This window comes from Saccostrea echinata, unplaced genomic scaffold (genome assembly GCF_033153115.1).
Source record: "Saccostrea echinata isolate AGI-Se365-2 ecotype Australia unplaced genomic scaffold, CSIRO_AGI_Sech_v1 ptg000009l, whole genome shotgun sequence".
NCBI lineage: Eukaryota > Metazoa > Mollusca > Bivalvia > Ostreida > Ostreidae > Saccostrea > Saccostrea echinata.
Window position 1 is genome coordinate 45,223,689 of NW_026889758.1, and position 17,994 is coordinate 45,241,682.

The window sequence follows — 17,994 nt, forward strand, 5'->3', positions numbered from 1 at the left end:
TCATAAACAAACCATAAAAACGATGTTGGTGAGTACTAAAGGCATTGTACAATTGATAAGTTGTGAATCCAGCATTCAATTCGGTTCGCAAGTATCGAAAATCAACCCAAGAATGTCGCTGCTTACAATTGCGTGGAGGCTTACAGCGAATTTCCAGTTTTCGTAGTGGCGCTGGTTCTGACGTTTTCCTGTCACGTAAAATATCAAAATCGTGGAAAAAAGCCTTGAAAACGTCAGATATTTAGGACTAGACATGATCAAACATATGTATTATAGATTATTGTCCATTTTACTACCGAAGGTACCATTATTTTACTATCCCTATACTAAATGTTACCACTGGCACATATTTGACCAAATTAAATAAAATTGCATTCATAATTCTGACTTTAAAATATGCTGCAAATGCTAACACTTTGTATCCATACTTTACATATCCTTCTGGTAAACATACGTCGTTTCCAAATTTGCCCGGGATCGTAAACCTTGAACGCAGTCGAGTACTTTCTGATGTAATATTATAAAGCCGGAGATCCAGTGGAAGATCACTTTGAAAAACACAAGCCAATATTTAGAGCCAATCCAAGTTGTCAGCATTGACCTGTCCCCTTAAGGTTCATCGTTACTCTGTTAAGAAAGATAACTCCAACTGGCATGATTAAACGACTATTATTCCTTTATAAAATTATCAAGATAATAGGTCATTCCTGTTAAATTTTGTCCCACAACGTTTGCTGAAATTATGTTCATTTTATCATAAATTTGATTTCTTTTGGAAAATCATGATCAAAGGATATAATATATAAGTGATCAGAGAGATGATGAACCTTAAAATGAGAAGTCTTGAAAAACCATTAAGATCGTCCCTTTTCAATAAGTTAACCTTTAAAAGGGTCTACCTCGTTCAGATGGAAGTCCTAGATCTACCACATGTTGACAGAATTATTTAATTCGTCCCAAAATGTTGGGAACCGTTTTCTATTTTTTATTGTCTATAACATACTCCGGAGTCATTAGATCTACCATAGACCACATGACGCGGTAACCATCTCGTAGCGTTATCACGTGGTCACATATTCTTCCGGTTTGACTCGCTGACTGACCCACTTTGTAACACAAAGTAAGAATTTTTTATCTTTTATTTAACTTAACAAATGTAACCAGTAGCAAAAATTGAAAGATATGCATTATTTTCACTTAAACAATCCTTTTTTCTTGTAAAACCAGTTTTCTATTGTTGAAAATATTGTGTTTGAAACACACGGGATTTCTGGCCACGCCGTCATGTTTACATTTCATTTCCCGCGAAAAAGAACGATATCTTTGTGAGAATTTTAAAGATATATGTCGCATTCTGAAACTTAGTTTAGTGTATATATGTTCTTCTTTTATCACTGGGTTCGAAAAATAACCTTTGGCATACTCTTGCGACCTTTTTGTACTGAATTTCTACTGAAACGTAGAACGCACAAGACCACCATTTTTAAAAGTTTTAACTAAGCACATGTTTATGATGTCGACAGATGTCTTGTGGGTTTTTATAATACAACGAAAGGCAACTTAGTATAGAAAATAATAATATTAAAAAAAAACATATAGTTTCTAAAAGAAAAAATAGAAATGTAGGAATTAATGGTATTACATCGTACACAAATGCCTAAAACATGGTGAATGTATCTTCTTTATTTTCGTACAAAATTACAAGCCCGATTTATTTAAAATATTTGTAACGCAGAAGCTAAATAAATATGTAGCATTTGCCTTTTCTCGTGGTAAGCTTTATGACAGGCATATAAAAACAGATTGCATAATTTGTTGTAATTGAGTCTCCTTTTCATGTTTTGATAGTAAAACACAGGTGATAAAACAGTTATTGGAGTACTCTAAAGACGTGAGCTATACTGATTAATTAAAAACCTTTAAATTAGTTAATAAGCTTTGATCTCAATAAATACTTTGAATTATCTGTTGAATGAAGTAGGATTATGAGAGTAGCTGTTTGTTTAATTAATTAAGAGGAACTCCATTAGCATTTTCTCAATACTAATACATATAGCTTTAATGTGTAGGATAAGATTAATATCTTAGGGAAGCCACTGTCCACACACAGGTATGTATATATATTAAACCTGAAATATATTTTGCATCCAAAATAAGAGGCTTATACATTTTGATATGAGGTTCATTTACAATAAATATATTTATAATTGAATTCCAGGAAATTAAAATAAAAAATTTGATCTTTTAATAATCTTCACCAGCATAACAGTTGTAACTGTACAGTAACAGTAGACTTGATTCTTGTCAAATTATGATTTAAAAATTAAAACATTTCCTTGATATTGAAAAGTGGTACTTAAAAGGTACATGTAGTGTTTAAACTTATAAATGCACATTTGGAATTGAGAAGAATTGAACTTGAACATAGTGAATTTGGAAAATAGTGATTTCATACATTGTTTCTTTAATAAAGTAAAAAAATCATCAAATTTGACCATATTCAGCATACTTTAGAATTAAGGGCAGTTGTACAATGGGTTAGTTATATGAAAAATGGAATAAAAAGATCTTGCATCTGAATTTGAGAAAATTTTTAAAATCTTGATCTTCATCATTTAAAATCACGTTTTAATCTGACAATCTATTTCCAGGACCTGTACAGCAAATATTGCTTTGATTTTAACATCTTAAATCAAGATTTGAAAAGTGGGTGTTAGTTTAAAACTGAATTGAAAATAGTAGATGAGTATACTTTTCACTGATCATATTTTTTGATAAATATAGGCTCAATTAATTTCATTATGGCTGTTGTAGCACAATATGACTGATTTAAATCTGCTCAAATCTGTCACATTCTTCAGATTTTTGAGGTAGGAAAAGGGGGGAGTCAGTCTATTAAATATAATGAACTTCCAGTTAAAGTTGAAAATTTGCAATGCAAACCAAATTAATCAAGAAGAAAATTGCACACATTCTATACATCAAAAAATAAATTGTTAAGATGGTCATTTTGGTCAAAATGGATTTTTTTTCCCTATGTAAAGGGTTTTTAGACACTTATAAATAAGAAAATAGAGAGAAATCAGCAGCTATTATTCCATTTACCAAATTTAAATAGGTAAGAATTTGAATTTTACATATTTTTTATTCATTTCAAATTAATAGTATTTGCATTTTGTACACCGAAATCAGCAAGTTTTGGTATAAAATTCCTTCCCAATTTAGTCTCTATAATAATAAATTTGATGACATGCAAAAATGAATATGAATTTGCAAAGGTTTGAGAAAAATTGCTTTGTGAAAACAAATCTTTAAGTGATTATAGCAACCCTTTATTTAAATGTCTTACAAAAAATGTGCATTTCATCTCCCCCCAGCTGTTGATAAGGTTACCATAGAAACTTTTAAGAGGTCTTACATCTGTTACAAAGCAGAAGTAAAGAAATGTGTATGGTTTCCATGGCAGCTGGCATGTGATTGGTTATGACCCTGTTTTGTTGTATTGATCAGGAGTCTGCCTTTGACAGAGTCGGCACAAACAAGTGTCCAACTCCTATGGGCCTTTTCTCTTCATGCACACCACCAATTACAGAGCTCAGGGCTGACTGCTCAATATCTAGCCATCACACACACACATATATATACCAATTTGTGAGTTCATTATTCCAAAGAGCAGTAGATGCAGGAGTGGCATTTTTTATTTTCTAAGCTGATAAGACAGACAACTCTAATAAGTCTGATAAAGTGACAGTTTAATATCTTTCAAAAGCAAAAAGAAAAAAACAAAACAAATTTCATAAAAAATATTTACATCTATGACTGTTATCAGATAAACTACATAGTATACAATAAGACATGATTTCAATGAACAGGAAGGAGATTAAGGTTGTTGAGGAAATAAAGAGTTAGTTTCCAGGATGTGTTCACTCACAGCTAAATAACACTGTTAAGTGTATGTTTCTGTGTCAGGCAGGCAGTGGGGAGTTTGTGAAGTTGTTATCAATATGCAGTATATATATGTATGTGACATTATCAGGCAGAGAATCCTCCCAGTTATTTAGGTATCTCTCTCTCCTTGCTGATAAGTATGTCAACCATGCAGGTGTCAATTTAGAGAACAGAGGGGATAGTCAGACTTTGCCGTGGATTTAAACATTTTCTGTATTATTAATGGATGAAACCAATTTTTCTCTAAAAATAGGTAAGCTCAGTACAGGTGTGTTTAGATTTTTTTGGTGGTATTTAAATTTTTATTCCCGATATTTTCTTAACAATTTTTGTTTCTGTTTCATTTTCATGGAAGTGATTGTCTTCTTAATAAACTTCCCTTCAGATTTATGACAGGTGTGAAAACCTTAAACACTTCCCTGCTGTGTCTTCTTGACTGCCCAGGGGTATTATGTAATGAGAGAATAATTAGTTTGTGGGAATATATTATAAAGAAACTTGGTGCCCCAGGCTATGAAGTACACCTATCATACAATAATCTGTGCAAAACCAGTGCAAAAACTTCTGGCTAAGGGGCTTCTAATTAGAATATTCTGAGGCATGTATGTTGCCAAGACAACTGTAATAGGTTGCTATGGCAATGATGCCTGTTAAATATGAGGTCGCTGTGCATAAAAATAGTTTGTATCACTTGACTGGTTTGGGAGCATTCAGCCAATCAAATTTGTGATCTAAGTGATGAGCTATCCCAGCATACAGTTCTCTAGGTGATGAGTTGGTAACTTGGAGACAGCCATTTTTGTTGTAAAACTTTCTCAGAAAACTGCAAAAAGTTGTCAAAACTTCTTTCTTCATCTGAAATGATTGGAAGTAATTAGAATAGGATTAAAAAAAGATCAGGTAGGCAAATTCATTGGTATATGAACCTATTATGTTCCTTACGACAGGGAAATGTGGGGCAGTGTGAAGTAAACATGTGACAAAATAACAATATGGAGGATGTGTGTTTAGTGTGGGAGTGATTTTCTGAGTATGAAGATTACAAGGCAATAATTATTAATATTTGTTATTGTTAATTAACTTTTTCTGTTGATGAAAACATGAGAAAAGCACATCTGGCTGAAAACCATGTGCGTATGTATTGATGTTTAGACATTTAAATGGCCATTTAAATCTAAATATACATACCAATAGCTGTCTTTGATCTGTATTGGTATTGAGATGATCAAGGACTCCCTATCTGAAAGTTAGTGATTTAAAGATCAACAAGACATTTATTGCACAGAGTAGCAAAAGCTTCTTAAGTGCAGGAAAAGGACCATTACACAACCATTACATAAACATAGCTAATACCAACTAAATGTTGGAAAGTTCAAGTCATATAGAAAGTATTATAATAATTTACTGAAAAAAAATAAGAGAAAGTGAAATAATTGAGATGTTCAAACTAATTAACAAAGTATGTAAATCAATGGTTTTATAATGATATAACACTTCCTACATCCCACTGTGAATTCTTTGGTTGTGTGAAAGTCAATAATGGCTGACAGTCCTAGCATCCACAGCAGGAATCAAAACAATGCTAATGTGTCAAATTTTGTGAACAGTTACAACAAAAGTACAATCAAATGAAAATTTTCTTTGTTTGTTTCATTAAATGTGACATGAAAATAGTTTTAAACAAAATCATGCAGCAGTATAAAAGCAATTTGGTTTAACATGTTGGAATCACTTACCTGCTGGTTAGGTGAATGTCTTCAGGTGAAAATACAGGTAATCTCATCAGCAGCAGCATCAGTCAAATTCAGCCAATGAAAAGTGAGGTTACAAACTGTTTACATCCTGCCAAGGCAACCACCCATGTGATTCACAGATGCTGTCATATTAAAACCTTCCATTGTCTTTAATGGATTTTTTTTCAAGGTGAATAAAAGTGCTTGCCATGCTTTTCAATGGATCAATTTTATGTCAGAATGATTGCGGAAGTTGGGCATTCACAAATTAAAGTAAGAGAATGGTCATTGAAGTCAATTATAATTTCAAAAATTGTAATACCTGTGATGACTTCTGTAGGGAGTTTCCATGGTAACTTCTAAACAAGTGCACTGTCATTTGAATAAAATTACTGCTCGCAGAAGGCAGATGAAGTCATGATAAATAAATTATTATCTAGTCAAAAATAAAATTTTACGGATGTTAATTTAAAATTCAGTGAGGTAATCTGCAATTATTGTGAAAAATGAGCTTAAACTTGAGCTATATTTACAAATTATACTGCAAGAAAAGAAAATTTAATTTCAAATTTATTTTAACAGTAAGAAGCATTAACTAAAATATATCTTTTACAACAGAAAAACCCAAATAAATCAAGTCTAAAATGATTAATTATTTTTGTAAGATAACCATTAGCCTCACACAATGTAAATTGCTTTGTATTATCTTCCCACTAATTTTTTCCAAGTACTTGTAAGCCCGCTGTCACACAAAGATCACCATGGTAATTCCAATTGTTTATCCTCCATGTTTTTTTTTTCAGAGCATTAGGTTGCAGGTCTTCTCCTAGAGATGATTCACCAAGTATCTTTCAAAACTCATAATTGCACCCTTTTTGTATTTCAGCAAACAACTGATGCAATAATAAAGACGGAATCATGGTTCCTGGAAGCAGACTTGATGAGAGTGATGCTTCCATGCGAGAGAGGCTAGTGACGAGTTTGAGTCAAAGTTTTCCTGGTAGTGCCTTGTCCAAGGCCCTGCAGTGCATGCAGCCAGAATCAGACAGCGAAGATGATGACATGAAAGGGGACTTCCTAAGCAGTAGCTGTTTTGCCGAGCTTCGTTTGGAAAAAGGACCCATAGACAGTGATGATGACCTTAAACCCTTATCTTGGCTACAGGACAGCAACTTGCTGAAGAACATCGCCTGTGCTGATGAAGACAGTGATGATGACCAAAAAGAAAATGGTGACTTGCTGAGTGGGAACCACATAAACCAGTCTCACCCTCCTCACGTCCCATACAATCCCCAGAAACACATCAACAGCAAGCCTCCTTACTCTTTCTCCTGCCTCATCTTTATGGCCATCGAAGACTCACCGCAGAAAAAACTGCCAGTAAAAGACATCTACTCTTGGATCCTGAACCATTTTCCATACTTCCAGCATGCCCCCACAGGTTGGAAGAATTCAGTGCGACATAATTTGTCCCTCAACAAGTGCTTCAAGAAGGTGGACAAGGATAGAGGCCAGGTAGGCTGCATTTATTTTTTACTTCTCATTAGGATTGGTCAGTATATTCATTATAATTAATAATGGAGGATGTATTTATAAAACTTTTTTAAGAGGTCTGATAATTTAAGTAGCGTGTTAAGACTTTTTAATATGAAATTCAGAGGATATTTTAGAATTCTTTTTTTTTCAGCTTCATTTCTGATATGAACATTTAAATCTTCTGTAACAAAAAATATATACATGTATCTATAATTATTATGCACATACAACTTTGAAGGAAGACACTTTCTATTTTTTTTTTTTTTAAATATTACAGTAGACTGTATTGGATATATTACTGTAGCAGGGTTCACCATGAGCTGTTTTACTGTGTCGGCCCCGACACAATAAAAATTTCCCCGACACAGTAACGACTCAAATTTTATGCGTGCGACACAGTAAAAATTTTGCGACACACTAAGATCCGTGATAATCAGAAAATCAGAACTTAAATTTTCTATAACTGAAACTTTAATCAAACAAATATACCGTCTTTCAATTTTAACGCAGAGCATTTAATTATCTCTTAATTAGGGCTCATTATATTGCTTCACCTTGCATTATCAATTTCGTCCTAGACCCTCGCTGGACTTTATGCATGAAGGAACAAACACGATCAATCAATTTCACACTTTCGTGTAACCGTATAATTGGTAGTTGCATTTTTTAATATAATTTAAATCTATAAAAATTAATTACATGTATATATATGTGTTTACTTCAGAATCACGTCTCTAAAATTATGATGGCTCTGTGAGTCAAACATCATACGTAATAATCATTTAATTTATGTATTGTTGAAGAATTTAAAGGCATCTCCTCAAAGTATTTTGCTGTTCTAAAGCTTCTAAAACTTACTGGTAATTCGTTTAAAAAAAAACTTTTTAAGATGGTAAGTAGTTCGATTGTATCAACCAGAATTTCATCTGCTCTTCAGTGCATGTGTACAATATAAAGTTATATACAAAAATATCAAGGTTTAATACTTACAACTTGTAAATACTGATACAAGTATATTATATAAGTATTTTTCTTAAAATCGTATTTATTTTTTTAAGTTGTGTGTTGTGGTGGTGGTGGTGGTCGTGGGGGGGGGGGGGGTTAGTTGGATTTTGTAATAGTATATAGACATTGTATTATTATATATACTTGGAGACATTCTAATCCTTTTCTATATCCATTAATTTATTTTTTTTAAATCAATACGTACGATCATAACATTTGTGTAACGAATTAGCAAGTCAAAAAGTTGTGTGTGCATGTACAGTGTATGCTTGTGTAATTATAATGAATAGTGGTTCAGTTGCGAATTTCATTGCGAATATACCGCGAATATTAGCGCTTCGCATAAAGTCTGCAACACAGTAAAATTTCAAATGATGGAGAACCCTGCAGTAGACTGTATTGGAAATCAGCATTTTATAAATAAAACAAGTACATTAATATATTAAATAGTTATATGTGGAAATAAAACATTAAAAATTTTTCAATTCCATGAAAAATATAGTGTCAAGGTCCCAATTATAAAATCAGATTAATTTTAAAAATATAAAACAGTAATTATGATTGATTGATTGATCATTCCATTTATTCAACATGTTCAAAGCCATTCCAAATGCTAAGAGTTGTCCCCCTTTAAATCTGCAGATATTCATTTCTTATTGCTTGTTCTTCAATATGTTGATGATATCACAGAGGAGTAGTAAAATTATGATACATGGCATTAACATAGGCATTGGAAGAGGAAATGATTGGTTCTACAACTAAATAAAACACTATAGATATGCTGATATTTTCCCATAGTCATTGATGGTCACTATCTTATCAACATAACAACCTGTTTCCTTGATAAAAAAAAAAGAAAGATTAAAAAATCCTTAACTTTGCTTGCAAGACGCAAGACATTGATTATTACAAAGTCAATTAATGCAATTATCGGAAAATTTTGGTGCAGATTTTGCATGATTTATATAAATTATTTCTTTTTATTTGGTTTAATCAGTGTTCAGTATGCCACAACTTCTGCCTGCACGTCATATATTTCAACCAATAATCAAATTCCTCTCGAGGTACCCCCCCCAAAAAAAAGAAAGAAAGAAAAATAAAGATTAAATTAAAAGTAAGGACAAGTATCTAAAGAGCCTCCAGGTGACCCCGGCATTAAGACTGGTACATTCCTGCACTAATAAACACCAACAGGTATAAAGTCCTGTGAAGTCTAGAAGAGACCCATGTTTTGTTGGTATTTAGCACTTGATAAGTATCTTGAGTGGTGGGAATGCTGTAATCTGGATAGTGTATATGTAGAACTGAGGGAAGGTGGATACAGAGATAATGGGGGTCCACGGACATAAGGGTAGACTGGATGTTGTATTCTGGGCACACTTCAAAGGTCACCCTCCACTCCAACAACACAGCTGATTATCGGACCCCACTGAATTGATGACAGGCCAAGATTAAACAAGTTCTAACACTCTCTGGAAGAACAAAGCAAATTTGAGACATGTTGTAACAATTACAGATAAGGAAAAATATAGAATAGCATGCATACATAATGTGAAAAAAATATAACCCCAATAAAGACCCCCAACCCCTAAAAAAAAAAGTTGAAAAAAATAATAGATTTAAAAAAAACTTACTAGAAACTGCTGTATAATGCACATTGTAATTAATTAATCATTTTATTTGGTAAAATTGTAATATGATAAGATATCTAGCTGTTTGCTACTATTAGTAGTTTAACAAGTTATGCTGCCTATTGTAACAAAATGCCATCTGCTGGGTTTTATGGTGAACATGTGACACTGTTCTCATGTTACAGTTTCCAGACCGTACAGAAGAACATGCTTGTACTTCTGTATTTAATTAAACATAATGCCTGGTTTCCAAGCCAGTAGAAAATCACATAAAATATTCAGAAAAAGGAATGTCCAATCACTGTAATGTAGGGCTGTGTATTGAGCAAAATATTTCGATACGATACGATACGATATTTTTTAAAGCGATATGCGATATATTGGATTATTTATTAAGTCTTTCACAAATGTCTTGTAAATGACATTTAATGCATAAATTTGATAAAAACTGGGTGAGTCTAACATAACATGTTAAAATATAGTAGTCTATGTATTTTGTAATAGTTATTTAAGATGTGCTATCTCCTTAATGTTTATTTCATTATTGATCATTTTTAATTCAAAACAATTAAAGATAATCTTTGGTAAATGAAATTCCCAACCTTTTTACAGAATTATAAGGAAAACTGCCTGTCTGATACGTATTGGAAGTAATTTTTTCGATACGATACATTCCTGAAAATCGATACGTATTGAATATTCGATATATTGACACAGCCCTACTGTAATGAAAGATCCTGAAAATTTGCTTGGAAAATATAAATTGATGTCTACCCCATAAGCATTAAGGACATTGAAGAACATGTATAGCCTTGTCAAAGGTCATTGTATTGTATGGCAGATGTGTGAATCTTACATCCTTACTATCCAATAGATACAAGATCATTATGTTCTTAATGTATTATAAGAAAGAGGATGACTTTTTCAGTTCACATTAATGCCATTGTATGGGACTGGGCTTTACAGCTAATGCATCAAATATAATGAGATGATTACTGTAAGAATGATCGATGTATTTATGAAGGACACCTTTTGTAATTACAGTCCATTGGTAAAGGATCCCTATGGTGCATTGACCCGGACTATCGACCCAACCTGCTCCAGGCCCTCAGAAAGACTCCCTACCACCCATACCACCAGCTACAGATGCTGGCCAACCCACAACCCCAGCCTCAGTACACCTACATGTACAAGTAAGTATATCAGTACCACCTACATATAACCCACCCCCTCTCCTCTGTCTAATAACTGTGTTCCAGCCTTTTGTATTGATTATATTATGGTCTCTCCAGGAAACAAGTCACTCTGATTACTGATAATGCTTTAATATAAAAGCAAGTCTTCACAAAAACTTTAATTAAGAGAACATTATAAACCTCTGCTCCACACTTTAGTATATATGTAAGAAGAGTTTACTTCTTGATCTATAGAGACTGTTAGATTGGATTTCTATAATTCTTCCTCAGCCTTTGTAAAATGAATCCCTTTGAGTAAAACAGCTTGGTTTGTAAGATTTGTCAATATTATCTGTGTGCACATGTTTGAATTATCAGAAGCATAAAGTGACCATGGTCACTTGAGTGTAATGTCATCTAGAGGGAATATTCTGAAATCTAATACAGTATAATGAAGTAAGGTGTACCATTATCAGTACATGTATCATCCATTTGAATATAGCTGTAGCTGATTTGTATCATGTTTTTAAAATTAATTAGTATTGATGAACTAATTTGTTCAATTTTAATACATGATAAAGTCCATTTAACTTGCTATCATTGAGAAAACATTATCCATTTTTATGACCTTTGATGAATGCCTCTTTAACCTCCCTAATCACATTTAAGACCTCCAATAGTAGATGTAGTGTCTACAAATCAATATAGGCTACTTCATGAAGAATCTGTCTTGTAGCTACTTGAGATTTCAATCTCTTCAGTTAATAAGCAATATTTTTGCACTTAGAAGTCAAGTTAGACTAATATTTTCACCTCAAAGCTTAAAGTTTCAATTCCTAGGTTCAACAAATGTAATTATTTTTGCAGCATGTCTGGTTTTGGTAAGGTGTTAATAATACAATGAGTGAGATTGTTTTACTTGTGGCTTCTTTAACTCACCTGGACAGGTGAATTTGTCCTATCTTCAATGGCTTAACCTATCACCTGCTGTTCTTTTATTTGTATCTCCACTTCAAAGTGTTTTAAACCCATTCATATTATATTGTTCGAACTATCTTTACCTTGTGAGGTGCAATTTTTTGAATTTTTTTATTACCATTTTTTGCCATTGAACACGTAGATTCCTCTTTGGAATCAAGAATTCACAATAAAAAAACATGCATAAAGAGTGTACTATTACCATGGATACTGGAGGCTTGAACACAACTAAGCATTGATTGTTATAAGAGGTTTTGTGTTGAAATGACAAGCAGATTTGAATGAAATAGCACAAGAGATAATAGTATCATCTGTTTTATAACCGACCCTTTTTAAAAATCGTTATTTCAGTGGCAAGCAGATAACAGGAATCACCGGACCTCTACCCCTCTCTCCTAGACTCGGGCCAAACACAGTGTCACCACGTAAGTTTATTACTCTATCTATAGGCCATCTAGATAAGAGATAAGCAACAGACTATAACAATTAAATAGGGCACACTAAATATCTTCTGGATGAATATCCAGTGAAGCATGTAATTTATTCTCCATTCATCTGGTTAATCAAAGAGTATGAGAAATACCAGAGATATATTTACTCTTTATTTCATCCTATTTTTTAAAACAAATTTTCATGTTCTTTTTTATTTTTATTTTTTCAGATTTATTTCCTTTCCTAAGTAAAAGATTAGCCCAGTCCAATAACAATGATATAGGTGAGTGATGATGACAATAGAACTGAAGGTCCACTATGCACACAGTCCCACATGGTGAAGTAGCATTAAGCTGACAAGACAAGACCAGGGGTGTAACTTTACTCCTGTATATTAATCAATTTCTATAGCCATCCCACTTGTCTGTGTTAGCCAAGCAAGATATCTGTGGAAACATTTCCATGACAACCAACAAACATTAATTACACAGATGTTACTGTCACAAGGATTTGTTTTAGATCAGCATCTCTTGAGTGTTTTCTTTGTCTCTAATTTGAGATGTACAATAAAGCATTTGTGTGGAAAAAAAGTAGCTGACTGCTGATGCAGCTCAGGTTACAGGATTGAAAGCGATAGAAATATCCATTATCAGATACTGAATTGGTCTTCATTTGATCTTTAAAGGATGGAATAGAATTAACCAGATGCTAATTATTTATGGAATAAAATAAAAAACCAGAAGCTATTTATTTATTTAAAATGGAGTTTTTAGATGATAAGTATTTGTATCCATTGAATTGTTACTTCACTAAGAAAAAAGACTGTAGAAGCAATAAATTTTTGTAAGTTGCACCAATACTTGGTTCATAACCAGCGATTTCTATTCAAGATGGGTGCATCTCATGTATAATTATATGAAATTGAATAATTCAGTTCAACTTTACAGATCAAAATGAAAATATTAGCAATTTTGGTTAATTAAATTTGACAGATTTATCCCTATATATTTTTTATAACAAAAATAAATTGTTTTACAACATCACTGAACAATGTTAATTTATGACTGTACAAATATGTGTTATCCAGGAGCAATCTATTGTGTTAAATTGACAGTGTATTCTGGAATGGCATAGCAAGCTTAATAATGAGAGATTGATGCATATTTAATCAAATATTAAGGGTATGAAATTTCAAACCCTTTTATTTGGTAACAAATAATGAATAATGAAGAACATTTTTTTTTTTCAGATTCTGACATCAAAGATGTAGCTCAAACACTGGTGTCCCTGAAAGGACTTGGCACAAAGGGTAAATATTTTTAGAATCAAAATTTTTATGAGTACTTGGAACAAGGGAGTTGATTACCTATTGCAATTCTCTACAAAGATATCTAAGACTAGAGCAATATTACTGATCACAGAATATTCAACAGCCTTTTTATAGATTAGTTTTTGCTGGGAGCAATTGACATAATTTTCTTGATTTGTTACTCGTTATAATTTAATCTTCCACTGTGGCGTATGTCCCCCTCGGTGGATCAATAGGGGCCTAGATTCTGGATCTGAGCTATTGATCCAACACTTCTGTTTAACTGTCCAGAATCCTGAAATTGAATTTTTTTGTTCATCTTTCTTTAGATATTGCCTTTATTGATCTTGTGGATTAGCAAATGTACAAAATGGGAGATATATTGGGCAACCACTGGCTGCTTTATTGAAAAATAAAAAAAAAAGAAGAAAGCAGAGAATAAAATTGAAGTAGACAGTAAAAATAAGGGAATGGAAAATTATTTCAACAAATTGCCTTTTTTTTTTTTTTTACGAATATTGATGAGAATTTCCCTTGATTACTTCAGCATGTATTCAGAAGTGTAGTGTCATTATGTAGACCCTAATTCACAACGTTGGTAGGGAGGAACATTAGAATTAAGTGATGTCCTTGGGGAGATAGTTTATTGACCTGTTGACAATGGAGCAGCTGAACGCGGAGCATTTTGAATAATTTTTTTCATGTCTTTTTTCTCTTTCAGATAATGATAATTCAGTGCTTCAGAGAATACGCATGAAAAGGAAACAGAGGTAGCTCATGGTTTTAATTCTCTTTAAAATCCACTTGTTTGTGTGTGACTCAAAAGTATCATTTTATTTATTTTTCTCTTGTAGCACAAGCAACAATACTTAAATTTACCTAATTAGCTTGTTAAAAACTTAGAATAGTAATATGTAGCAAATCAAAGTAAGAGTAGAAGTATATATAAGATAGAGTAGAACTATAGATAAGATTTATATTTTAAAATTGTAGACAACTAGGACATGGAATGTTAAAGCGTCGCCATTTAGAGGATGTAGTATTCACCATCAGTCCGAGTGAGGATCACACGTATAGTGCCACCTGTCACAAAGATCCAGGATCTCCTAACTCCTCCGTGGATGAGGGATTTGAATACGGAGATGAGGATGAATACGACATGGAAGAAGAATTCTCAGATGATGACATGAGTTACGATGAGTGGGACAGTGAAATGGACGAGGTAGACGGTGATGTCCGACAGAATCACAGCCACAACAAACAGCGTAGAATGACTGTAAAACTGCCGGGCAAGAAAACTGTTTCCAAGGAGGATGAGGAAGAGCAGAAGAAAATTGAAGAGGGAGCAGATGCCCTGTTAAATTTGGCGGGAATTCGCACCACCCGCTCCTCCAGCAGTGTTAATGACTCAGGTGCCTCCTCTGGAGGATCCACCCCGAGGAAAAGACGGTCTCCCCCTGCCAAACGTGGACACATTAAGTGATGCCAAGACAGCTAGTAGACTTCTTGCCATTTTGAGATTTGCATTGAGGACCAGGGACACTTTTTGTTACACAATTCCAGAAGTCTTCCATATGTGTGACTGTACTTTGTATTTTTTCAGTAACCATATCGCCCACTTGTTAGGTTATTCATTTGTTCATTGTCTTTGTTGAGAGTGGTGCTTTTATTACAATCCTGTATTTACTTAGTATTTCACACATTAATTGTCTGCATTTTTTCATTGCATATAGAAACAAACTTGTCATTTTTTTCAAAATTTGCTTTGTTAGATTTATTTTACAAGAAATGTTCAAACTGTTATTGTAAAACAGTGGAAAAAACAAACATTTGAAATTTCAGCAGTTCAGGTTTAATATGAATTTTATTTTCTGTATTCAAACGTGCCATTGATTTGTGTAATATTCATGTTAACCAAAGATTCCAGCTGCTCATCAAGTTTTTACAGGAAGGTGCAATCAAATTTCCACATGGTGTTCTATACAATTAATTAGTTTTTATTAAAACATCTCATCATCTTATCATTACTGAAGTTAATAATATTTTACTCAAACAGACTCTCAAGAAAAATTAAGAAAACACAAGTTCATGACAATTTCAGGTCATGATTGTTGTTTTCCTACAAAACATGACAAATGAAGGGTTCCTTAGAAATAGGGCTCAATACCTATATTGATATTAGCCTTGCAACTCTTATATAACATGTTACTTTATTATTGTGAAGACATACCTGGCAATCAAAGTAGAAGAAAAAGTGAATGTAGGGGCAGGGAACTGTCAACTGGTACCCCAGAACATTTCTCGTGGTCTGGCTATAGGCGTGTACAGTTGTTAACTTGTTATACATGTATATATTTTGTTCAGTAATACTCCCTTGTTAGTGCTTACAATTGTTAGAGGTCAGACATTTGTTAATGTTTCACTTTATTGTTTAGGCCTTTCTATAACTTCTTTTTTAATGGGAATTTTATCTGTATGTGTATGTTAAGTTGTGATAAGGTATCAATGATTAGGGCACTTGAAAAAAGAAAATTAATTCAGATAATGCAGGTATTTACTGTGAAACTTAGGAAATCTGTACTTTTTTATATAGTACATACATTTTTTTTGAAAAAGATTTTCCACTTAAATGACACAATACATTTTTTCCTAAATGAAATGTAAAAAATTAACTAAGTTGAGAATCTCATTTTCAACAATTCACATGCTTTATTGCACAGAGAATTCATGACAACCTCATTGACTGAAAAATGTAACAATAAGTGATTTGTTTTAAGGTGTATGAAAATGGGTTTTGGGAAAGAGGCATACAGAGGGGAGGGCAGTTTAATAGAGATCTATTTCTATTTACAACATTATATGTCTATTTAGAATACACTGTTACCGATCATGGTTTAATCATTTTGTGATAAGTTTTGTTGTATTTTTCACTATTTTGGCACTTAGTATGTTAACATACCTGATAAGGTTGATCATTTTAATTGTTGTTATTAGCATTTTCACACATCTTCTTATACACATTCATAAATTATCATGCATTAACAACTGTTGAGAGGATTTTTTTTTGTATTCCATTATGCTCAAATCTTCCACTGTTTATGTATAAACACAGGCAGATGTATGCCTGGAATGTTCACAAGGTTTACTAGTCAACAGTTTTATTTTTGTTTTATTTTTAATTCAAAAAAACATTTTAGAGAAACAGTAAATTGTTCATTTTAATGTGATTTGGATTTTTACACCTAAAAAATGAAAACAAAAAATTCATGACACAAAAAGGACAAAAAAATTGTTATAAACTTCTCTCAACAATATGTATACCAGAAAGTTTCAGTAGTGCAGTATAACTGTTTGTTTTGTTACTATAATAGATAGGTAGAGTGGTGAGGTCTCAAGGGAGACAACTGCTGTCGTGGCCATTGATTTCCTTGTGTTCATTAGTCAGGTGCTGGAGTATAAAGACAATATTATAGTCAAGCCAAAGTTTTCACTGTAGCTAACAACAGAACACTGCTGTCTATGCAAACCAGCACTTGCGAACAATAGTGCAATAGTCATCATTATGTTTACTCAGAGAATTGTGTAGCGATACATGTTTTATAACCCAACATAGCTCATTTGTTCAGTTGTGCTGCATAAAACAGAATTTATTGCGAGAAAAACTTACGTAAGAATTATTTGTTAAAATTAATCTTAAATTTAAAAAAAAAATCATGTTTATAACTTTACTCAGATGTGATTAGTTTTTTTTCCCTTTAGATTTAAATCCTTGCACAAATATCTGGAAATGCAGCAATTAACTGTATGAGCTACAGTAAGCAATGTTAAGAGTATATTTCAAAAATAATTTTATGTGTTCAAAAAATTTCAGAATTGCATTTTTTTTGTGAAATGCTTTTTTGTTTATATGATGTAATATTTTACTCAATAATCAAATGTAAAAGGTATGGGCAAGATCACCGTTATATCCCCCCCGTGCAATGATAAACTTAGCAGAAGCCTGCTAAGTGTTCATAGACTTGGTCATTGTAGGTGCAATGAAAATCAGGTTCTATTTGCTGGACAATGCAGTTTTGTTTATTATTGTACAATGTACAGTTTCTTAATAAAGAGAAAAATCTTAAAATCTAAACAAATTGTGTTTGTTTCAGTGCTGGCATATATTTAAAAAAAGGGGGATTGATGCAGATATTCATCTATAACATTAATATTGATGCAGATATTCATCTATAACATTAAGATTGATG

The 17,994-nt window shown here is 32.7% G+C and overlaps 1 protein-coding gene across 3 annotated transcripts; it reads left to right on the forward strand.

The window, feature by feature from the left end:
* The first annotated feature begins 1,074 nt into the window (after positions 1-1,074).
* Positions 1,075-17,873, forward strand: LOC133182794 (forkhead box protein N3-like). 3 transcript variants are annotated; one of them, XM_061317639.1, is made up of 8 exons: positions 1,075-1,120; positions 6,568-7,196; positions 10,898-11,046; positions 12,358-12,431; positions 12,668-12,721; positions 13,688-13,747; positions 14,469-14,517; positions 14,741-17,873. In XM_061317639.1, exons 2-8 carry the CDS (start codon positions 6,600-6,602, stop codon positions 15,228-15,230), a joined length of 1,473 nt encoding a protein of 490 aa, XP_061173623.1. In that variant the 5' UTR covers positions 1,075-1,120; positions 6,568-6,599; the 3' UTR covers positions 15,231-17,873. The 3 variants fall into 3 exon arrangements, with proteins under 3 accessions (XP_061173623.1, XP_061173624.1, XP_061173622.1); XM_061317640.1 differs by lacking the exon at positions 1,075-1,120 and adding an exon at positions 4,049-4,201; XM_061317638.1 differs by lacking the exon at positions 1,075-1,120 and adding an exon at positions 4,664-4,848.
* The last annotated feature ends 121 nt before the right edge of the window (positions 17,874-17,994 follow it).